Genomic DNA, 25522 nt, shown 5'->3' on the forward strand with positions numbered 1-25522 from the left:
CATGTATGATCTTTATCCTGTTGCTCTATACCCTGCCGGACATAAAGTGCCACACCCCCAGCAAGTTGATACTCCCTATCATTGCGGTATAATTTTTACCCTGATATAGCACTGTCCCATTGGTTATCCTCCTTCCACCAGGTCCCTGAGATGCCAATTATATCTATCTCATCATTCACTGCTATAAATTCTAAAACTCTCCCATCGTACTACTTAGACTTCTGGCACCGGCATACAGACATTTCAAAGTACGTTTTTTGTTTGTATTAACAACCTTCTTTTCAGTTGATATGGATAATTTAGAATTCTTTAGCTTAGGTGATTCTTTACTTATAGGCACATGGGCTACTTTTGCATTTATCGAACCTCTCTGTTGGGTGCCCTAACTCTCCTGTTTCATTAGTATCCTTCAAAGATACATTCCTCCGAACCATGCACTGCTGAGTGACTGACTGATTTCACCCTTGTTCTAGTTTAAAAGCTACTCTATTTCCTTTCCTGAAAGTTAGCACCAAGGTTCCCAGGGAAACCATCTTGAACATTTCTCTTTTGATGAATTTGTTCAAGGCCCTCAGGTCTAGGATGGTATGGAGTCTCCCTGTTTCTTTGGTTTCAGGAAGTACCAGTAAGAAAATCACCGACTTCTGTGCCCTGGTGAAATGGGTTAGACTACTCTGGACATTAAGAGGGAGAAGAAATCCACTACTAGTACTTCCTGATGTGCTACTGGGCCCCAGAATGGGTTCAGTGTAGGTGGGGGGAGGAATTTGGAAGGGTACCCAATAGATTTAATTTGTACCTCTTGCAAACACTGGAGAGAACTCACAAATCTAAGGTTACACTGTGCCATCGATTCACAAAGAATCGATGCCTTCCCCAGACCAATAGGTCCACTATCGTTCCAGGTACTGGATCACATGTGATCATATGTCCCCTGTGATCCAGTCAAAACTCCATCCCTGGAATTGATTGAGGCACCAGCTGGGGCTTCAGTGCTTTGTTGCCTGGGATGGCCAAGAGTCTCCTGATGTGACTGACGGGAATGAGGCAATGAAGGGTAGTACTTCCTCGTGCAGATGCAGCACTTCCTAGGCCCAGACCTCGACAACCTCCTGGCTGAGGAGGGAGAGTCTTAAGTGCCAGTGGAGAGCTGATGTACGGTCACATGGTGGTCCAGGATTTGGGCTAACATATCCTCAAGTACAAAGATAAAGTACAAGGTTGCAATGACTATTTAAAATTGCTGAATGATGAGTCCTCTGTTTGGGCTAACGCCATGCTTCAATTTTATCAGCCCACAAGGTCTCTGCACTGGTCACAATGTGGTCTTCTTGATGTACCATCCCCAAAGCTTGTCAGACTCCATGCTACGCGTAGATGCGCTTTTTCTATAGCAGGCCATACTCTCTAGAATTCTTTCCTCATCGAAATCAGACAATCAGACACCATCATGAATTTCAGAAAGTTAATTAAAACTCATCTTTTTAATTTTGCATATTTATAATATTTTATTTTTTAGTATTTACACTGTTTTTGGAAGTCATGTTTTTAGTATTGTTTTATTGTTTTATGTTGACGCTGCAATATGTTATATTTTATTTGTTTTAATTTACTTAAGTCTTATTTTGTCCTCACATTTTATTATGTATGCTCCTTTTGTACATCACCTAGTCCTCTTTTGGGTTACATGATTCATAAATTAATGAAATCTAGATCTAAATTTTATTTCTGAAGAGATTCTCCACTATACACCACATGTCAGCAAGTCGCTCCTGCAACTCCAGTCTGAGATCTAAGGCCCACAGCCATATGAGCCTGTGGGTGCCAATTCTTACTGCAGTGACCCTCGATGCCATCTAAAAAAAATCATAGGTTGAAGAGATCCATTGTTTTCCACACTTTAGACCCTTATATACCAATGACAGGAAAGTGTCTTGCTATTGCTGAGGTAGTTGCTCGGCAACATTCTGCTCCTGCTTCGAGATGTCCCGTGTACATTGGCTCACGTAAAGCTGGTAAGCCACTATGCGGGCATTAAGCATAGTACTCTAGAACACCTTTCTCCCAAGAGCATCCACTGCTATTTTATTTTTCCCCGGAGGTGCCGAGGAAGAGTCTGAGCACATTTGGCCTTCTTGACAGTGGATTCAATGACTGCTGACTGGTGGGGGCAGCAAATGCTTGTCAAATCCAAGAGCTTTTTAGATGAGATAAATCGCATCCACCTTCCTATTCATGGAAGGCATTGTGAGGGGTTGTTCTCACATCATCAGTAACTCCACAAGGATCTCGTGCATTAGGACTGCCATGATGTGCTTGGGAGGCTCCACGAACTAGAAGATAGCTAGAATTTTTTGCCTGGTATCCTCTTCAGTCATTAAACGAAATGGGAAGGCCTCCTCCATTGCCCAAACAAAGCCTGTGAAGGAGATGTCCTCCGGTGGGGACTTCCTTCTGGGTCTGAGGGGAGACCATCAGAAGCATCATCTGAAACCATGGAGTCATCATCGGTGCCCATGTCTCTGCTGTCATCAACTGGTGACAGGGCTCTAGGCTCTCGGCCCCCAAACCGTGCAGTCACTAGTGGAACAGGTCATTTTGGGCTGGGCCTTGGTGCCAGCTCCTGTATCAGGGAAGTTTCCACCTCCAAGGACAAGGAGATGACAACCGGATCGGCAGTGGCAGTGTCCCACAGGGCAATGATGCCACGCCAGGAACAGACATTGGCTGGGTCAGCAGTACACCGATAAACACGGGCATGGATTACAGTAGAGGCTTGAGGAGGGACAGTGCCAGTGTTGGTGCCATCGGTGCTGCGATGCCAAGGCTGTGCATCGCCTTCTCGACAACCAACTGCACATGCCTCTTCAATTCTTCCTCTAACATCGCTGATGACAGGACAGGCTAGAACGCAGGAGATGTAATCCGATCCTTTTCAAAACCTAGAGGAGGATCAGTGACTGGCATTGGGGCCGATGGAGACCGTGGCATATCCTGGCATCAATGGAAGACTGGCTCTCCTCGCCATGGGGTCGCTTCAGGAGAGAAGCTAGTGTGTCCCCTTGCCCGGCACTATGCATCAGTGGGGACCGATGATGTTTCCTTGGCTTCCCCTCAATGCTCGGATCAGTACTTCCCTGATGCAGAGGATGACAAACTCGACATAATTGACCTGGAAGAGCCCAACGTCTCTGGCGTTCCTTCAGCTGATGTCCCTTCAGTTGACGATGCAGCTCTGGGGTCTCTCGCTGCTGATGCCCATGTATCAGTCTTCTCTGGCCCAAAGTGGCGCATCATCTTGTCAAGCCAAATCTTATGTACTTTTGAGGTCATCCTGGTGCACTTATCTGGCTAACTTAGCCAGGATATTCAGCGGCATGGCAGCAGTACTGAATATACTCTGTGATCTTAAAGTCAGCCAGATAAGTATGTCCGGCTAACATTAGGACAGCCCTATGGAATGACTAGTGTTAGTCGGATAAGTTATCCGGCTAACTCCGAATATCTAAATCCACTCCTCCCCAGAATGTCTACTGGCCCGCCCCAGGAATGCCCCCGACTTATCCAGCTAAATTGTAGCCGGATAACTCGTTATCCAGCTAGAATTTATCCAGATAAGTCATTTAATATCGCAGCTAAGCCATTTAGAAGGATAACTTTTCAGTTATAAGTCTAAATGGCTTTTTAATATCGGCCAAAAATCACAAGAAGCTTCCACATAGATACTAAAGCCAAAATTTAAATATACCAACAAATATTAAAGAATAATTTATCTTCCATTTAAGTTGTTAGCAGTGGCTCTCTGCGTCAGAGAAAATTTAGAATTCTGGAAACCTCAATAAAGTTTTTGCCTTGAAACAGCCTGTTGGCGAAACGTTAGCTAAATTCAGCACTAGTGTTTAAGGCTTTTGGCTTTAAAAATCTTAGCCCGATGCAGTGAGCATTCAGTATGATGGTTACAGTTTCTAGGCTTTTATGGCCTTGCAAACTTTGGGAATACAGCAAAGAGTCTGCGAATTTGTTCTACAACGCAGTACCATCAAGATAAGTCTTTTTTTGATTATCTAAATTTTTATTCTAAAATAGACATTAAGTGCCACTATACTGGGTCAGCTGGCCTTATAAGCCAGTTTTTTTGAGTTTTATTGTCAAGATTAATAATCAAGATTGTTTATACATGAACATTCATAAAAAAAGACAAAGAAAAAAAAGGGATAAAGAATAATAAAATGTTTCTTGATGTTAATAAATTGATTTTGGAGGGTTTTAAGACCTGTGATTGACCCACCTATTCATATGCTTATATAAGAACATAAGAACATGCCATACTGGGTCAGACGAAGGGTCCATCAAGCCCAGCATCCTATTTCCAACAGTGGCCAATCCAGGCCATAAGAAACCTGGCAAGTACCCAAAAACTAAGTCTATTTCATGTTACCGTTGCTAGTAATAGCAGTGGCTATTTTCCAAGTCAACATAATTAATAGCAGGTAATGGACTTCTCCTCCAATAACTTATCCAATCCTTTTTTAAACACAGCTATACTAACTGAACTAACCACATCCTCTGGCAACAAATTCCAGAGTTTAATTGTGCGTTGAGTGAAGAACTTTCTCAGATTAGTTTAAAATGTTTTAAACCGGAGTGATTTGTATTTCATACAAGAACCTCGGTATATAAAAATTAAAAATAAATAAATGTGCCACATGCTAACTTCATGGAGTGCCCCCTAGTCTTTCTATTATCTGAAAGACTAAATAACCGATTCACATCTACCCATTCTAGACCTCTCATGATTTTAAACACCTCTATCATATCCCCCTCAACCATGTCTTCTCCAAGCTGAAAAGTCCTAACCTCTTTAGTCTTTCCTCATAGGGGAGCTGTTCCATTCCCCTTATTTTGGTCGCCCTTCTCTGTACCTTCTCCATCGCAATTATATCTTTTTTGAGATGCGGCGACCAGAATTGTACACAGTATTCAAGGTGGGGTCTCACCATGGAGCGATACAGAGGCATTATGACATTTTCCGTTTTATTTACCATTCCCTTCCTAATAATTCCCAACATTCTGTTCTATATAGAATTTGATTATAGGTTCTGAGGTCTTTTTCCTCCTGGATAAATTATTCTTTAATATTTGTTGGTATATTTAAATTTTGGCTTTAGTATCTATATCGAAGCTTCTTGTGATTTTTTACTTTTTGACTTGAGCTTACACTTACCTGTCAGTTTTTTGAATATCGGCCACAAGAATTTCCCCTTGTGGCCGACAGAACAAAAGACAACAATGGATGTAATATTCAAAAGATTTTACATGTGTAAATGGGTTGGGGTTTTTTTTAATTTATAGTTTATTGAATTTCTTAATACATTTAAATGAAAATAAGAAATAAGCAAAATCATGTATTACAAAAGGAAAAAAAATTTACACTTTAACACTCAGGCAATCTTCAATTTGTAATAACAGCATATAGCCCACATTATCTGGGGGGAGCCTTTAACATGGGAAAAATAACACAAGTAATTATGTATCAACATAAACCAAGGAGAGACTTTTATATTTTCCACCAATCACTATCTACCAGAGAGGCTGTAATCATCTCTAGCCACTTTTATCCTGAAGAAAAACTTCTAAATGCCCTGGATCCGTAAAAACAAACTTATTTTTCTGATAGGAAATTAAACATTTACAAGGGAATTTAAGGAAGAAGGTGGCCCCAAGAGCCAACACCCTCTGCCTCAATAATAAAAATTGCTTTCTCCTGAGTTGAGTAGATTTGGACACATCAGGGAACATCTGCACTGATTGTCCACAAAAGGCAAAACTTTTATTCTTAAAATATTTCTGAATAATCAAATTTTTCTGTCTCTCCAATGCAAATACTACTATTAAAGTAGATCTCAATTGGATATTATCCACTGATGCCTCTAAAAAGGCTGTTAAATTAGGGCTTTCAGATTGTAAAATATCCATCTCTCCATCATTCCGTGCTAAGCTTTTCTTTATATTAGATATGTAATACAGATTTGAAACCAATAACTCTTCTGTAATACATAAGACCTCTTTTACATATTTTTTAAATAGCTCATAAGGAGATAATAGCCTAGTTACAGGAAAATTCGAGATTTGAAGATTCTTTTTCCTCGAATCATTTTCCAAATTTTCAAGCTGTTTATATATATTTAAAGTGTCTTTTATAAACACTGTTCCTGATGCTTGTAACGAGGTTACTTGTGTGGTAGTTATTGCATTGGTTGCCTCTAGATCTTTCAATCTCTTCTCATGATTATCCAGGGCAGTCCTTGTCTCCACGGCAAAATTGGTGGCTTGATTCATAGACTGGATTAATCTCCTGTCCATATTAGTTACAGCCCTCTATATATCACTCAAGGTGATATTTTCAGGATCAGGTATGCTAATTTCCTCAGAAAGAATAGGATTGCTTCCACCCTCTTCCAAGATATTTCCACACACTCCACCTATAGCAATATCCTGATCCTTCTTATTGTCCCCTATGGCGTTAGAAGATGTAATTTCTGAGAGGTTAGGGTCAGTTAAATCTGCACTGACCCCACCTCTGCCGATAGGGGATGTAGATATTTGGCTTTGGGCAGGACTTCCCGAATCGCCCGACGAGAAGGAAATATCGGGGACTGTTTCTCTAGCTGTATGACTCACCCTTCTCTGGAGATGGTCGTCCATAGGGCCGCGCACTTCTTTCGCCATGGGTGTTGATGTCTTAACTTTCCTTTTCCTCCCCGTCTGCTGGGTATCTTATCTGCTCAAAACCTCGCCCAGGGGCGCGCCCCTGCACAGCGGCTTCGGCAGCGCGCCGGCAGCTGCACGCCGCTGTGCAGTTTTTTAAATAGCACACGGCGGCTCCTCGATGACGTCGGGGGCGGAGCACAGGTCTCTTTGGCTCTTCCGGGTCTGCGTCCTCCGGCCCAGCACCCGCCGGTGCTCTCTCTCAAAGCAGGCGCCCCGTGTAAATGGGTTTTGAAAGCTACTTTTACATACGCAACTCCTTTGAAAATTCACTTAATGGAGTTTAATTTTATGAACGTAAATGTGTTTTTGAGAGATCACGTGAGGCAGCAAGGGAGCTGGATGTAGATGTCCCAGCTCCAGATCTCACCCTGGCATCCAGCCCCATCCTTCGCTGAATTTAACTGCCTACTATATTTCAATAGCAGCAGCGTGCTTTTCCTTTCGGGGGACATTTATATTTTTACCGATGGCAACAGGCACGATCAGAAAAGATAAAGAAAAAGACCGTGACAAGTTCCGGGGCCCGGACCCACCATCCTCGCCTACGGCCGGATCTGGAGGGGGGGGGGGGGTGCCGGCTGTTGGGCTGCATTTAGAGCACATAAAGACAGAGGTGGCAGAGGCCATTGGCCTGGAGCTGAAGACAATAGCAGACCAATTAGCAGAATTAACTGCAACCCTAAATGGATATGAACACAGAGTGGCGGAGGTGGAGAATCGGGTCTCGGAGGTGCAGGACGACCTCGTGGTGGCGCAGCGGGATATCATGGCGCTCCAGGCCTCGTTGGCACAGAAAGTACAACGCATGAAGGACATGGAAAACTGGTCCCGTTGTTCTAATATTAGGCTAATTGGCTTGCCGGAGGCGCTGCGAGAGCAGGAACTGTCAAGTGTTCCTTGAGAATTGGCTGCAAGCTCAGCTAGCACTGCCTAACACCAACAGCCCTCTACGGGTGGATAGATCTCACAGACTAGGCCCGAAACAGCCTACGGCCACGTGCCCTCAACCAGTAATTGCAAAATTGCTTAACTATGGGCACAAGCTTGATATTCTCTGCGCCATGAGGGACGGCAAGTCTCTGAAATATGACGGTCAAGCCATCTTACTTTTTCAGGACTTTTCTGTGGCAGTCTCCGCACAAAGACGCGCAATGGCACCACATTGTTCCCAATTGATCAATCTGGGGCTCCAGGCGATGATTCGCTACCCAGCCCAGCTGCGGGTGGTCACTCCTGGGGGGGTTAAGTGGCTGGAATCCCCGGATGCAGCATGCACCTTTGTTGCTGAATATAGAGCTCAGGTTGCGGAGGCCCCGAAGTGAGAACCAGTTGCAGTTTCGGCAGAGCAATGGCGGCATGATCGGGAGGAATAGGGACGTGGAACCGGCAAGAAAGTTTTGACGCTATGAAGCGCGGTTCCATCCCTCTAACACAGCATGGGGCGATCACTTATCACTCGTTTGCAAGCGTGCTTTAATCATTCTCTTTCCGTTGAAAGATCCTGGGAATGGGGTTTTTTACGTTTTTTCAGGCTTTGCTATCTCTTTCCTTGCGTATTGGTTTGAGGATTCATCGTGGGATAAGACTTTCGCTGACTTTTCTGCACTGTGTGCTGCAGCTAACCTGGGGGATATCCCCAAGAAATCTCACAGTCTGGCAGATTTTCTTCAAGGACAATACAGACAAAAATTAGTCCTTTGGATCAGCCGGACTTTAGGCGGGGACGAGAACGGCTAGTTTTTTCTTTTTTTCAGCGCCTGCCATTCACCGGACAGCCTCTAATGCAAGATGGCGAACATGGAGCACATGTTGTGCAAGCGAGGTGAGGTGTGGTGGACTATCTAAACACTATCCGCATACGGCACTGCCTTTTATATGTTTTTTTTATTATCTGCTTCACTGGTTAGGGGAGGTTTCAAATTTATGTCCCTTATGCGTTTTATTCGTATGCTATTTACCTTGAGTGTGCATCCCTCGATCTTGGGCTCACACACGTGGGGCTGTTTTCTTATTTTTTATAGATAAACTGCATGGGGGACCAGTTCTGTTGGTTGCTACGCAGCAATGGGCAATGACCGTTCCCACATTCTGCTGTCAAAATGTTTGAATTGCACTAAATTTTCCTTCATAGAGATGTTATGTTCTTTGTTTGTGCTTGGATTAATACTTACAGATGCTGTGCAAGTTTCATTTTTATTTTTATTTATTTATTTTTTATTTATTGTTTTTGTTATACAAGACAATAGCAGACCAATTTTTAACATGAAACCAAAGTTTCATGTTAATCAATTGGATGTTTAATGCAAATTGTTATGCACATGCTTTCCTTCTCCGTTATTTGGCTTACATTTATAATCTTGGAGGTATGGAGCTGGATGAGGGTGGAGGGGGGATTTGGCTTTCCTCTGTCTTAGGTGGTAGGACGTGATCTCTTCTCCCTGATATTAGAGGGGGGGTGAGAAGGACTATGGGGGTGCATAAGGATTGGGGGATAGGGGTTTGATGTAGGGGGGAGGGCGGTAGTAACGGGGAGGGGGAGATGGGTTCCTGGGGAGTGGGAAGTGGGAAGTGGGGGTTTTTTTCCATTCTCATATATCTCAGGTGCTGCAACGTAATGCCAGATTTTGTATGCAACGAGCGGGGACTCCGGCTGGGAGAGTCCAGGCTCAATCATTGGTGAAAGATCTGCTTCGGATCGCTTGGCTCTTATGTAATCTCTAGTAACCAGACTTGTGTAACTTCTTGGAATGTTTGCGGCATTCATTCACCTATTAAACGTACAAAGATTCTAACTCATTTAAAAAGGAAAGGCACAGATGTGGGGTTCCTTCAGGAAACCCACCTTTCTGATTTGGAGCATGCCAAATTATGTAAATACTGGGTGGGTGGTCTCTATTACACCTCGGCAACCTCACGCTCGGCAGGCGTGGCCATTTTGTTTCATAAAAATCTGCAGGTTCAAGTTCGTAAGGAAATAAAGGATCCGGAGGGTCGATATATCATTTTGGTCACTGAGTTGTACCATAAGACAGTGGTGTTTTGCAATCTCTATGCCCCTAACATATTTAACTCAGGGTTTTATCAAACCTTATACCAACATCTACTCCCTTACATTTCAGATACACTTGTTGTGGGGGGCGATTTCAATACCAGCAGAGACCCCCTCCTGGATGCCTCTCAAACTCGACGTCGGGAGCTCGGTATGGGGAAAGGTTCTACACAGTTGGAAAATACATTACACATAGTAGATACATGGCGCACGCTGCACCCAGGGGTTAAGGAGTTTACACACCTCTTGCGGCACATGCTACTTATTCTCGCATTGATTATTTTCTTACAAGCGGTCATGCTTTTGCAACGGTGAGTAAGGCAGGCATTGAGAGTATAGTAATTTCTGACAATGCTCCCATGTGGATTGATTTACAGTTCATGCCCACGGTCCCTAGAACTCGGGTTTGGTGCTTTCCCTTTTATCTGGCTGAAGACAGTATGTTTCAGTCATATTTGCATGAAAAGTGGTTGGACTATGAAACTCTAAATAGAGAACATAAGGACGACCCCATGCTCTTTTGGTACACGGCAAAGGTGGTGTTGAGAGGTGACATTATTTCTTTTATCGCACACCGTCGTAGGGCCTTAAATCAGTGAGTACTCCTGCTCATGAATCAACTGAGGAGGTCCTTTGAGAAACAGTTATCTCTCTATACAATGTGCTTTGAACGAGGTGCTACATCAGAGAGCAAAAAAGAGCATGCTTTATTACCAATACAAGCTATACCAATATAGCAAAGCAGGGAAAATGATGTCGCACTTGATCAGGTCGGCTCGCGGGATGCGATATGTAACGGGTTTGCGTAACTCCGCTGGTCAGGTTGAGTCATATAATACGACTATCTCACGTATTTTCTGGGAATATTATCAGGGACTCTATCGGACGGAGGGCTGGTCAGAAGAAGCTTGTGCCCACTTTTGCGAATCACTGGATCTCCCCCATCTTACGGAGGATCAAGTGAAGAGTTTGAACGCCCCTCTCTCTCTTGCTGAAATCAAACTGGCTATATCTCATTCCAAAAGGTTGAAGGCCCCTGGTCCGGACGGGTTTTCTGCGGAGTTCTATCGTTCTTTGTTAGATAAATTAGTGGAACCCTTGGCAGCTTTATTTTCAACTCTCATAACGAATGGCGAATTCCCACCCCAGGTGAATTATACACACATTTCTCTTATCCCGAAACCTGGGAAGGACTCACTAGAACCGGAATCCTATAGGCCAATCTCTTTGTTGAATTATGACTATAAATTGTTGGCAAAGATAATGGCGGATCGCTTGGCTCTTGTCCTTCCTTCCTTGGTGGGATCTCATCAGGTTGGGTTCGTTCGTAAACAATATGCCCTCTCCAATATCTGGCGAGTAATAGTGGCAAAGGAGATGTGCCATCATACTCACTATAAGCTTTGATACAGAAAAGGCGTTTGATATGGCTGAATGGCCTTACCTTTTTTATATCCTACGGATCATGGGCTTTAGCGGTTTTTTTTATGATGCAATCCAATTGTTATATGTAAATCCCCAAGCAGCGATCGTGGTTAATGAGGTTTGCTCTGAACCTTTTTCTATATTGCGGGGTACCCGACAAGGGTGTCCATTATCCCCTTTACTTTTTCTTTTACAATTTGAACCCTTGTTACTGGCAATACAAAACAAGTGTGCGATACGGGGGTTTCATTTCCAGGATGTCATCTTCAAGTGCGCCGCTTTTGCGGATGACTTGCTGGTTTTTCTGACAAACCCACGCTCCTCTCTTTCCTCTCTATTAGAGGTGATGGATCATTTTGGTGAGTTTTCGGGGTTCCAACTGAATAGAGATAAGTCATCGGCATTGGCCTTCCCAGATACATTGCGTGACAGATGGGGGGGGGAGACATTCCCATTGCAGTGGGCTGCTAATGCCTTTCGGTATTTGGGGGTTTATTTGTCAGCAAACCCTGCACAGGTGTACCAATTAAATATCCCTCACTTACTTCGTAACACAAAGGATATGCTTACCTGATGGCAGTCCTTGTCCTTGAATGGCCGGGTGCATTTATATTAAATGGTAATAATCCCGAAATGGTTATACCTCCTTCAGAACCTCCCCCTCCAACTTAAGCGTAAGGACTTGCAGCTAATTGATCGCGCTATACGTCAATTTTTCTGGAGGGGAAGAAGAGCACGTATCCCTCTGGATTGGATGCAAGAACGTTCGGGAGCAGGGGGACTAGGGGTACCAAATATGAAGTTGTATAATTTGGCGGGTAGTATGCGTATTATGCGAGATTGGATTTTGAATCAGGCCATATATACCAATTTATTAGCTGACCAGGCATTGGCAGCCCCAAATAGCCTTAACCTACGCAATCCAGGTGGAACAGACCAAACTCCCTGCTTTTTCGCTCATTCTACCAATATCCGTCCGATACGATATGCATGGACGCAACATACCACGAGTCTGTGCATATATACTGCCAGTGGTTGATAATCCGGATTTCTGTCCTAGGTTTAATCAAAAGTTTTTCCGAGTTTGGAGGGAAATGGGTATTACCTACTTGGGACATTTATTAACGCCGGAGGTTCAACCACTCTCCTTTCCCGAATTCAAAACCTGCTATGGGCGGGGACCAGAATCTGCCTTTCCATATCTTCAGATTGTTCACTATCTGAAATCTTTACCCATGGTCTTTCTGCAAAGTAATACATTTCAGAAATTAGAGGCGGCCCTTCTTTTATCTGGGAACCGGGTGCCATCTCTCTCACATTATTATAAATATTTGCGGAAAAAGAACAAGCTAGGATTTTCACAATACTGGCAGATCATTGGACAGGAGATGGGGACTTTGTGGTAACTCCTGCCATGATCCGGGAAGGATTTTTTTTTTTGGGGGGGGGGGGGGGGGGGGGGAGGCTAAGATCTCACATAATAGTTATTACCGAGAACTTCAATATAGATTTTTGGGGCGTGCATATATCTCGCCACAGATGGCCTACCGTCAACGTATTACTGGCTCTGCTGGCTGTGACCTATGTCTTGCAGTCTTGGGTACATTAGCTCATGCCTTTTGGTCATGCCCTGTGATTAAGGGATTTTGGGCGCAGATTGCCAAATATTTAACTACTGTTTTGTCGGTTTCTATACCGTTAGCCTCTTCGTGGCTCTTGTTTGGCTATATCCCGCCCGTCCGTTATCGGGATCCTGGTACCCGCCTATTGATACAAAAGGCATGTTTAGTTGGGAAAAAAGTAATACTAATGGGATGGCGAGAAGTGGATCCACCCTCCTTTTGGGTCTGGAGAAATCTCTTTTATTCCCAGATGCATATGGAATCTATCTCGTCAAAAGGATTACCTCAAAAACGACAACAGTTCATTGCTATCTGGGAACCCTATATTCAATCCTTACCGCACAGAGCTCGCAGTAGACTGCTGAATGACTGAGCCTTTGACTTCAGCAGACGGATTCTGGCACTAACTGGACCATCGTACAACACATTTGGGGACAAGGACTGGAGGCCGGTCTCACACTTCTCAGGAACCCGGGGGGGGATATCTACAATGGGGAGGGGGATGTTTCAGGGGGGTCTTTCCTGTAACTGGATGATGTTTTGTTCATAATACCAGGAGGTTAATAAGAAACAACCACCTCCTGTACATTTGTATTTTGTTGAAAACTCAATAAAATCGTTTACACTAAAATGTGTTTGAAAATTGCTATAATATATGCTAATTTTATACGTATAATTCCATTGAAAATTCACTCCTATATTTCTTAGTTGATGTCTAACATCTTAGAACTCAGAACTTCTTACATATTCAAATTTCCTTGTAAATGTTGGGTATGATATCAAGATGTTAAAGTTATACTTTATTAACCATCACATTTGCATTATTCATAAATGAAAAACAGGTACCAGTGATGAGCCCTGCTGCTGTTTTGGTCAGGCAGGCTGGGTCTGGGATTTCCGCAAGCAGAAGCAGGGCCAGACTCTGGGGCATATCCGGACTGGATCTTCTGCCTGGACCAGCCACCTCCCCACTCAGGTTGAGCTCTCAGGTTCTGGTGGCTGGCAGGACTTAGTTGGAACAGAAGTGTGGGTCTGGAACTGGAAAACCAGCTGATACTAGACAGGTAAGGCTGGAGACAAGGCCTGGAGCTGAGACAAGGCTGAGACTGGAAACAAGGCCTAGGACAGAAGACAGGACAAGACTACGACTGTACCATGGGAACTAAACAAGGAACACAAACGCATGAAACAAGGAACTAAGTACAGCAAGTATCCTAAGACAAAACAAAGTAAAACAGACAAGAAGGCCCAAAGGCCACAAGACAGGGTAAGAAAGCCGAAGAGGCCACAGGACCGGGCTGGAAGGACAAGGAGGCCACAGGACCGGGCTGGAAGGACAAGGAGGCCACAGGACAGGGCTGGAAGGACAAGGAGGCCACAGGACAGGACTGGAAGGACGAGGAGGCCACAGGACAGGACTGGAAGGACGAGGAGGCCACTCATCAAGGCAGGAGCAAGAAGGCAACAGTGGCCATGCAGTAGCAAGGAAAGCAAGATGGGCCAATGCAAGGAGCCAAAGTGGCTCAATGAAAAGTCACAGAGTTATAGGAGAGGCTATGCTAAATAGGACTGGCCTTGCTGAATCATGTGAGCATTGAGACGGTGGCTAGGATGGGAGTGAGTGTAGCTGCATAAGGGCCTCTGCTGGCAGGGAGGTTACCTAGCAACCAGGATGGTCACAGCTGCTGCCTCAGAACTTTAAATCAATTCGTCTGGTATTGTACCACATTATTAATATGACCTTCTACCTCATGCTGTTTGGGTATTTCCTTCATTTTAATTATGGCTGACTGCTTTTTTTTCTTGATTCATTGTTTGATCTGAATATTCCGGAGGTTGTGGTACTCCAATACAAACACAAGCTGACAGTACTCCTTCATTTTTGTTTCAAGACCAGCTGATCTCAGTCGTTTCCCAGATCGAGTTTAGATGTCATGCTAAATTCTGATAGCAGTTGGAGACGGATCAGATTTCAATCTGAAGTCAGCCCTAGTACATATACCCCTGCAGGAAGCGCAGCTCTTCAGTATTCTCCTCGAAAAGCATTGTAAATATATGCATAACTGAATAATTTGAATAACTTGATTAACTTTATAACTTGGTTAACAATTAATTTGAACTGGTTGAATTGGTTATAGCTGGAGACCGCCAGTGCCCTCAACCGAGAAACGTCGACACCCGGTAGGATGGGTGTCCTAGCTGAAGGAAAGCATGGCTTACCCGTGAATCACTCGCTCCCGGGGATGTCACCCGAGAAATCCATGAGTAACGGCAGCCGTGGGTGGGATGCTGAGCCCATCTGTCTACACTAAGGAAAACGAAATTATCAGGTAAGTAATTTCTCCATTTCCTAGCGTGTAGCAGATGGACTCAGGACCAATGGGATGTATAAAAGCTACTCCCGAACCGGGTGGGAGGCTGCCCATGACCCATGTAGTACTGCCCTTGCAAATGCTGTGTCCTCCTGAGCCTGAACATCCAGGCAGTAAAACCTGGAGAAGGTGTGGATGGAGGACCATGTCGCCGCCCTGCAGATCTCGGCAGGTGACAGCATCTTGGTTTCTGCCCAGGACACTGCCTGGGCTCTAGTAGAATGGGCCTTGACTTGTAAATGCGGTGGCTTGCCTGCTTCTATGTAGGTTGCCTTGATGACTTCTTTGATCCAGCGGGCTATGGTTGCTCGCGAGGCCGCTTCCCATTGCTTCTTCCTGCTGTGAAGGACAAATAGATAGTCCGTCTTTCGTACGGATGCCGATCTTTCCAGGTATCTGACTAGGAGCCTGCCGACGTTGAGATAGCGTAGACTTCGAGCCTCTTCCGAATTCTTATGCTCATCTGGCGATGGTAGCGAGATGGTTTGTTTGAGATGGAAGTGAGACACCACTTTGGGGAGGAATGACGGAACTGTGCGTAACTGGATGGTTCTCGGGGTGAACCTGAGGAACGGCTCTCAGCAGGACAGTGCTTGTAGCTCGGATATACGACGGGCCAAACAGGCTGCCAGCAGGAAGGCTGTCTTCAATGTTAATACTCGAAGACAGGCCACGGAGAAGTCTGAAGGAGGTTCCTGCTAGGAAATCTAGGACCAGGTTGAGGTTCCAAAGAAGCACCAGCCACTTTAGGGGTGGTCGGATCTGCTTGACTCCTTTCAGAAAGCGGGAGACATCCGGGTGAGAGGCTATGCTGCCGCTCTCGCTCTTGGTTCAGTAGCATGACAATACGGCCACATGTACCTTGATGGAGATGAGAGACAATCCCTTCTGTAGGCCGTTCTGCAGGAATTCCAAAATCGCAGGAATTTTGACTGAGCGTGGTATGATGTCGCTGTCCTCACACCAGGCTTCAAATACTCTCCAAATCCTTATGTATATTAGGGATGTGGAGAACCCGCGTGCTTGAAGTAGGGTGTCAATTACTGCCCCCGAGTATCCGCTCTTCCTTAGGCGAGTCCTCTCAATGGCCAGACCATAAGAGAAAATCGAGCTGGATCCTCGTGGAGGATCGGACCCTGTTGGAGCAGGTCTCTATGTGGAGGTAGCGGAAGGGGGCTCCCTGTCAGCAGTCTTCGCATCACGGTCTTCTTGGCCAGTCCGGGACCACTAGAAGTACTGGTCCCCTGTGGTGTTCTATCTTGTGGATGATTGCGCCCAATAGGGGACACGGCGGGAAGGCATATAACAGAGTCTCCTGTGGCCAGGTCTGTACCAGGGTATCGATTCCCTGGGACTGGGGATCCCGCCAGCAGCTGAAGAAACTGGGCACTTGAGCGTTGGACTGGTTTGCCAGGAGGTCCATGGTTGGTGTTCCCCAACGGTTTACTATCAATTGGAATGCTATGGTCGACAGCCTCCATTCTACTGCGTCTAGACTTTCTCTGCTGAGGTAATCCGCAGCGATGTTGTCTTTCCCGGCGATGTGGATGACAGATCTCTTGAAGATTCACTTCCGCCCATGATATTAGGAGGCCTATTTCCAGAGACACCTGTTGGCTTCTGGTTCCTCCCTGACTGTTGATGTAGGCCACTGTTGTGGCATTGTCCGACATTACTCGGACCGCTTTGTCTCGGATTCTGTGACCGAACCATAGGCAGGCTAGTCTGGCTGCCCGGGCTTCTAGGTGATTGATGTTCCATCCCGACTCTTCTTTGTTCCATTACCCTTGGGCATTTAGCTCCTGGCAGTGCGCTCCCCATCCTCATAGGCTGGCATCCGTGGTGAGCAGGATCCAGGTTGGTGAGGATAGTCTTGTTCCCTGGCTCAGATGGCCTTCTTGTAGCCACCATCGTAGTTGGGCCCGAACTCTGTCTGAGAGCTGAAGACGTACGGTGTAGTTCTGGGACAGTGGATTCCATCGTGATAGTAGTGAGCATTGTAGGGGTCTCATGTGAGCTCGTGCCCATGGCACTACTTCCAGTGTGGATGCCATGAGGCCGAGGACTTGTAGGTAATCCCATACTGTGGGGCAAAGTTCACTCAACAGGGTTCGTAACTGGGTCATCAATTTTGATCTCCTTGTCTGTGTCAGGATGACCTTGTCTTGTTTGGCGACGAACCGGACTCCCAAGTATTCTAGAGATTGGGAGGGCTGCAGGCAGCTCTTGTTTGTGTTGACCACCCACCCGAGGCTCTCCAGTAGAGTTCTGACTCTGTTGGTTGCCTGGTGGCTTTCCTCTGGGGATTTCGCCCTGATCAGCCAATCGTCTAGATAAGGGTGCACGCGGATTCCTTCCTTCCTCAGTGTTGCTGCTACCACCACTATGATCTTGGTGAATGTCCGGGGTGCAGTGGCTAACCCGAATGGTAGTGCCCAGAACTGGTAGTGATGGTCCAGGATCCAGAAGCGTAGAAAATGCTGATGCTCTTGATGGATCGGAATGTGTAGGTAGGCTTCAGACATATCCAGGGATGTAAGGAACTCTCCTGGTTGAATCACCCTTATTACCGAGCATAGGGTTTCCATGCAGAAGCGAGGAATCTTCAGGTGATGGTTGATTGCCTTGAGGTCCAGGATAAGTCTGAACGTTCCTTCTTTCTTGGGGACGATAAAATAGATGGAGTAATGTCCAGTATTTATTTGTTGTGGAGGCACCGGTGTTATAACCTCTAAGGCTAGCAATCTGGTCAGTGTAGCTTCCACTGCCATCCTCTTGGAAGGGTTGTGGCAGGTGGATTCCACAAACTGGTGGTGGAAATCCAGGTAATATCCCTCTCGAATGATGGATAGGACCCACTTGTCCGAAGTCATCTCGACCCATCTTTGGTGGAATAGGGCAAGTCTGCCCCTATGGCTTCTTCGTTTGACGGGTCGGCTGATTTGCATTGTGGGGTGCGGCTGGGGCCTGGGCCCAAGCTGGCTCCCCTTTTGTTGTGCTTGTTCCGAAAGGACTGGCTTTGGCCTGCAGGGTGGGCCGCTTGATATGTGCTGATATGTGTTGAAGCGCTGTGATCCTCTGCCCCTGGAGGTTCAGGCAAAGGATCGCTGGTTTCTCTTATTCCCGTCCTCTGGAAGCCGCGGCAGTGGGGACTCACCCCATTTGTTGGCTAGTTTCTCTAGTTCGCTTCTGAACAGGAGTGTTCCCTTGAAAGGCATCCTTGTGAGTCTCATTTTGGAGGATGTGTCGGCCAACCAGTTTCGGAGCCAGAGTTGTCTTCTGGCTGCCACGGCTGATGACACTACTCTAGCTGCGGTGTGCACCAGATTAGAAGCGGCGTCCGCGAGGAATGATACTGCTGGTTCCAGGGCCTCCCCAGGAGTGTTGTTCCTGGTCTGTGATAAGCAGGCGCATTTCACCATGGCATAGCAGGCCGCGATCTGTAAAGACATAGCGGAGACGTCAAAGGACTGTTTGAGGATAGATTCCAGACGTCTGTCTTGAGTATCCTTGAGTGCTGCTCCTCCCTCCACCGGGATAGTAGTGCGCTTCGAGACTGCGCAGACCATGGCATCCAATTTCGGACATGACAGGCGATCTTTGGCGGCTGGGTCCAGAGGGTACATGGCTGCCAGAGCCCGCCCCCCTTTGAACGTAGTTTCCAGGGAATCCCATTCCAGGTCAATTAGTTGCTGGATGGCTTATAATAGTGGGAAATGGCGGGAGGTCTGATGGAGTCCCTCTAGTAGGGGGTTCGTCTTAGGTTCCCCTGAGGCACTTGTGCCCTGGATAGCAAGCTCTTTTAAGCTGTGTGAGACCAGGTCTGGAAGCTCGTCCTTTGTGAAGAAGTGTCTCATGGTTCGGTGGGGCTCTGTCCTCCAGGAGTTCTGGAATCCTCATCCGAGTTGTCCATGTTCCTGAAGGTGGGGCTTCTGGGTGGTGGAATCACTTCCCGGGGCATAGAGGGTCCCGGGATGTTGAGGTCCTTTGGTGGAGCCTGTGGCCCTTTTATAGGAGGCCCCGGTTGCATGTCTATCTTGTGGATGATTGTGGATGAGACCTTTGAAGACTTCCACCCAGGAGATAGATGCTGGGTCTAGAATAAAGGGCGCCATGTCCCTGGGAAGCCCCGTTTGAGGGGGTCCCGCTGTGCAATGCTACCTCTGGCGCATTGCTCGAGAGGCTGGAACCCGGTACCGGCTGGGGAGGGCCATGAGTTGGATCCTCTAGGGCCTCTTCGCACTGTATACACAGGGCCATGGCCTCCTCATGCTGTGCAGCTCTAATGTGGCATGCTGGGCAAAGGCCCTGAGCCTTGAGTTTCTTTTCCGGTGGTGCCATGGCTCGTGTGCGTAAAATACAGTTGTGCGCGTAGGTTTGGTGCGCGCTCATGGAGATGTGCGCGCTGTTGTGCGCACAGTTTGAAGTTATGCGCCCGGCAGAGTAAGCCCGTGGCTATGCGTGTCGCTTGTGCGCATGGTACATGGGCGCGCGACGTTGTGCGAACAAGGTATTTGTGCGCACGGCTCGCCTCAGTGTGCATGGATCGGAACAGCGGACAGGGCAGCGAACAGATCAAAATGGTGACAGCGACCACGAGGACAATATCGCGACCACCTCAGAGGGTCTCCATGTGGGAGGACCCTCTCTCCTGGCTGGCGACCTGTGCGACTCCTCGAGCTTCAGAGACCAGAGACTTTTAAAGAGATTTCTACCTTACCTTGCCTCGGTGCTTCCCGGTCTCGTTCCGGGCGGGGGGAGAGGGAAAATACCTTGACCGCCGCGCTCGAAGGGTCGCCCACCGGTCCGAGGTTTACCTCCGAGGGATCTTGGAAACCACATCAGGAATTCTCAACTGGGGGGAGGGACCCAATGGGTGTCACCGCAGGAAAGCAGTCTGTAGAGGTAAGATTTCTTCTTATTTTGGTTTTCTTTGGTAAAATTACTCTAACGCTGTGCAAGCATGCATATAGTCCCTAACTGCTGTGGAGACGGAAAATACTGAAGAGCTGCACTTCCTGCAGGGGTATATGTACTAGGGCTGATGTCAGATTGAAATCTGATCCGTCTCCAACTGCTATCAGGAGTACACTATACCCATTGGTCCTGAGTCCATCTGCTACATGCTAGGAAAATATATATATTACAATGCCATAAACATGACAAAGGAAAGGCGGGAGAATTATAATACAGAAAATCATTGAAAATTTCAAAAGAAATTTCCTTAATTCCCAAAAGCCATGGACCACTATAAAAAAAAAGGAGTAGACATTAAAGGCAAGGAAGAGCTATAAGTAACATAAAAAGAGAAAAAGCAATAACTTGCTACAGATTGGTAGAAATATTAAGTGGAGCAAACATGTGCAGAGAAAGGATTTCTTCTGATCTAGGAAGAAGCGAAGCTGATCGGGAAGAAAAAAGGAATATCTATTTCCAGCATATGTAGCCACGCATTTGCATGGATATCTGAGAAGAAAAGTTTTCTTCTATCTTGAGTAGTCTTTACAACATCTGGGTAAATCCAAATCTGATTCCCATTAAAATGAGTTTGAGTCTTACGAAAATACATTTTTAAGATCATATTCAAGTCTTGCTCAAACAAAAAAGTCACCAAAAGAGTCTGTCTTTCCACAGCTTCTTCCATAGGGCTCTCCAAAATAGCTGAAACATCTAAAGGAAGATCTGGTGAAGTAGGATGAAAAAACCTTTCACTTCTACCAACTGGTAGAAAGAAAGCCTTGTTTATCGGTGGACATGTATCTAAAGACAGCCAAGAATTTCCATGAAGTATTTTTTTTTAAAGTGTTTCTAACTGGAATCCCAGGAAGATTAGAAAAATTTAAAAACTCAAATTTAAATACCTAGTAAAATTTTCCAACTGTTCTTTCCAGTATTCACCTTTTGGATTTCTTGGGACACTTTTCCACAACAGCCATTCTGTTTTCAATTCCCTGAAGCCATTGGGAATGAACTTCACGAAAGTCTGAAACTGGTTTTCAAGTAGACTAATATCAGCAGTGCAACTGCTAATAGCAGAGTCCACCCTTACCAGAACAGACCAAAGAGAATTCAAAGAAATTTGAGCTGGTCTAACCAAAGGCTGTAAAGAACGACTCGTGAGAGAAGACGAAGTAAAATCACCCCGATCCGCATCTGAAACAGGAACACTTGAACTCGGCGTTTCTGAATTTCCCCCTGCAGAATAATCGTCATAGCCAGGCATTCCTTCACTGTTTGCAGCTTCCCCCATCAGAGGACATATCGTGTCATTCTTCCGCACCATTCTTCCGTGCCATCTCAAATGCCACAACACAGGGAGAGTCCAGCAGAGGTAAGGAGCCAAAGATATTATCCAGGGGTGCCTGCGCTCACTCACAGAGCTCCCAAATGGAACCAAGGCTCCCAATTTCATCCGAACTGTGGCACAAGATGGAGTCTAGCATTTGTTGGCCAGGTGAAGCCCCAGGTACACTGCCTGGGCTTCCCCTTCCCATAGTCCAAGCAATAATATTTCCAAATGACTACTAAAATGCTTTATTTCTCGGCTTATCCAAGAATGCCCTATGAGCCCTTCAGGTTATGCAAAACTCTGCTGCCAGGCTTTTCTTTGGTTTTCCCAGACAGCCCATATAACTCCCATCCTTCATGAACTTCACTGGTTACCTATTCATGAGCGTATACAGTTCCAGGTGGTTTTTATCATCCATAAGCTACAAAAGGTTGACTCTTTACCTTGGATTAATCAGCAGCTGTGTATTTATAACCCAACAAAGGTGCTTCACTCAGCTCAAAAAGGCTTACTTGAGGTTCCTTTGTTTCACCAAGTGAGCCTAATAGACATCAGAGAGAGACTTTTCTTTGTCACCAGTCCACTACCAATAGACTTACATATGGCAGAATGTATGCAGTCAATTAAATGAAACTCGGTATAACAAATGAAACTCGGTATAACTCTGTCATGAAACTCGGTATAACAAAAATAATAAATAAATAAATAAATAAATTAAGAAAAATGCTAAGGATATCTCTATTCTGTTTAGCATATGATACACGGAAGCAGCTTCCCTTTTGCTCAATATCTCAAGTCAATTTGTAGTCATCTTCAGATGCTCTTGAATAGCTAGGATATTAGCATTTGGTTATTTTAATTATGTTTTTATCTATGTCATGATTTTTTTTTTGTGTGTGTTGATTTTGTAAGCCGCTTTCAGCTATGAACAGGCACAATATAAATTATCGAAATAAATAAATTCTATAATAATTAGGTTTTTGCTTTATTCTATCTAGATATTTTTCAGAATTTAATTCTTCTTTACAGGTTTATATTGCTTGGTATAAATCTTTAAAAATGTTCCATTAAGGTTTAGTGATATCAACATTTCAATCAGGTGGCTATAGTCAACTACAAACATGAAAGAAAAAACAAACTACATAACTTAATGTTGTATACAAGCTATCTGTTTAACAATTAGCTATAACAGAGAAAAATATTTTAACCTTAAAAACAGTTAATACAAATAGTAAGAATACTAAACATAAAATTAAACAATACTTACTTCCCCAATAATAGAACCTTTATCCTTCTGATGGCAGCGCTTAATCACTTCAAGTAGCAAGGGTCCAGTTTTAGTGCTTTCAGTTTCCACAATTCCTAAATCAAGAGCTAAATTCTCTCGATCTTCTGGTTTATTGGGCTAAAAATAAAACAAAATGTGATGAATTATTTTACCCAGGACATCATTTCCATAGTCAGATTTAGGAGCCCGCATTTAACCATTTCCCTGACAAAAGAGTCCAATCTATAGATATCAAATAAAGCATTTCCCATGATAGTACAGCTCTTAAAAGTTTTTCACAAATCTCTACATCAGGGTTTTACAAATCCCAGGCACCAGATTGCTGTTGCATCTAGAAACTTTGCTGTAGTGGCTTGGTATTTTCCTGTTCTGAAAATACTTTCTCACTGCTCCTGCCCTCAGAAACAACTGTTCTCTTCCTGTCCATCACTATGCAGTATTCAATGTATTTAATCAGCATGGTACCCAATATCCTGTACTGATCTCACAGTCATATAAGACTTGAGGCCACAAGTTCAGCATGGGAGTTCAGGAAGTCACATAGTACTGGACCTGAAGAACATAGCTGTTTTGGAAGCAGTGGCAGTGCCCTAAAGCAAAAGTCATTTAGTGAATGGGAGAGTGGCTGGCTAAAGTTGGCTGGGAGGTGGATGACTGCAGCTGACTAGGTTTTTTTTCTTTTCTCATGTGCATGATCAATTGTCTATGCCCTTCCATTTAACTATGTTTCTGAAACATTTCACATATGGCGAGGGTGGCTGGCTAGCTGATGACAGGCTGGGGGAAGGAGGGCAGAAGAATTGATTGCCTGAAGGCATAAGGGATTGAAAGAGAGACTGGTGGGAACATGAGGATTTGAGAGAGAGAGACACTGGTGGAACAGGGAGATTGAGAGGGGGGAGACTGGTGGAAAATCAGAGAAGCAATGGTGCATTAAGGGTCTGATTTACTAAGAATGTTTTCCCCCATAGAACACATATCCTCCCCCCCCCTTAGTAAATCAGGACCTAAAGGAACTGTAGAAGAATTCAGAGGGGGGTAACCAATATTGGAGAGGAAACCCCCCCAAACTCCTACCTTCATTTTTAGTGGGAATGGTAGAGGTAGAGAGATCGCTCGGCTATTGGTAACTACATTTTTGGGCTGGCTCCTAAATCAACACAATTTTTCAAGGCCTGCCCTGTATTATCACACAAATCAATCATACTCATATATCAAGGGGTCTATTTTCAAAGAGGTACATAGGTGTTGTGTGTGTAAAATCAGAATATACGCATATATGTACCTCCTGTGCCTGGAAAGCAAATTTTCACAGGTGGTTAGAAGTATGTACATACTTATTTTGTGCTTACTTCAATGCAAGTAAAAATAATGTTGAGATTACTTACCTGATAGTCTCGTTTTCCTAAGTGTAGACAGATGGACTCAGAACAAGTGCACTTATGCACTTAGGGAAAAATAACCCATGCTATAGTTACACAATGTTAGGTTCTATATTAGGTGCTACCACCTAAGAAAGATCTAGGCGTCATAGTGGATAACACATTGAAATCATCAGTTCAGTGTGCTGCAGCAGTCAAAAAAGCAAACAGAATGTTGAATACTGTGTACAATTCTGGTCGCCGCATCTCAAAAAAGATATAATTGCGATGGAGAAGGTACAGAGAAGGGCGACCAAAATGATAAGGGGAATGGAACAGCTCCCCTATGAGGAAAGACTAAAGAGGTTAGGACTTTTCAGCTTGGAGAAGAGTCGGCTGAGGGGGGATATGATAGAGGTATTTAATTTAAAATCATGAGAGGTCTAGAACAGGTAGATGTGAATCGGTTATTTACTCTTTCAGATAATAGAAAGACTAGGGGGCACTCCATGAAGTTAGCATGTGGCACATTTAAAACTAATCTGAGAAAGTTCTTCTTCATCAACGCACAATTAAACTCTGGAATTTGTTGCCAGAGGATGTGGTTAGTGCAGTTAGTATAGCTGTGTTTAAAAAAGGATTGGATAAGTTCTTGGAGAAGTCCAGTACCTGCTATTAATTAAGTTGACTTAGAAAATAGCCACTGCTATTACTAGCAACAGTAACATGAAATAGACTTAGTTTTTGGGTACTTGACAAGTTCTTATGGCCTGGATTGGCCACTGTTGGAAACAGGATGCTGGGCTTGATGGAACCTTGGTCTGATCCAGTATGGTATGTTCTTATGCAAATTCCACTGGATCCAATCACTCAGACTGTAGCGCTAACGATCATCCCACAAAGGATCTAGAGGGTGGCTACAAAGCCAACCAACACGCTGAACCTCACAAAAAAAAAAAAAAAAAGGCTAGCAAACCAGGGAAATCAGTAGCCCTGCCAGCCCGGAGATATCGAGCTTAGCCCGGCCAGGCCTGCGGGACCAGACCCTATATACCCACTGAAACCCGTGCCATCTTCAGTACAAATACAATCATGAGTAATCCTCGAATCGGGTCCACAGGGGAAAAATAGAAAAAAATTCGAAAGGAACTCCTGCGCCGCGAACAACTAACATGTGAAAAAAAAAAACAGGAACCAGATGCTCAGTCGGGCCAAACAGCTTCACTTGTCCAGCTTATCCATGAACGCCTGGGCAGTCTCCGGGATCTAAAAAAAAAAATGGACTCTCTCAGCATGCCAGATCCTCAAGCGAGCAGGAAACAGCAGGGAGAATTTAATACCACGA

At 45.0% G+C, this 25522-nt stretch overlaps 1 protein-coding gene across 17 annotated transcripts in view; it reads right to left on the bottom strand.

Annotated features, from left to right (window-relative positions):
- CCR6 (C-C motif chemokine receptor 6) overlaps positions 1-25522 on the bottom strand; it is a 553987-nt gene that overhangs the window by 429332 nt on the left and 99133 nt on the right. For all 17 annotated transcript variants that reach the window (XR_003855476.1, XM_029594230.1, XM_029594222.1 and 14 more), the window contains one exon: positions 22796-22933. Coding sequence is in view for 16 of the 17 variants with exons in the window: in XM_029594230.1 (XP_029450090.1) it covers positions 22796-22933 (138 nt within the window). In the remaining variant the exon portion in view is untranslated. The remainder of the gene's footprint in view (positions 1-22795; positions 22934-25522) is intronic.

This window comes from Rhinatrema bivittatum, chromosome 3, assembly GCF_901001135.1.
Source record: "Rhinatrema bivittatum chromosome 3, aRhiBiv1.1, whole genome shotgun sequence".
NCBI lineage: Eukaryota > Metazoa > Chordata > Amphibia > Gymnophiona > Rhinatrematidae > Rhinatrema > Rhinatrema bivittatum.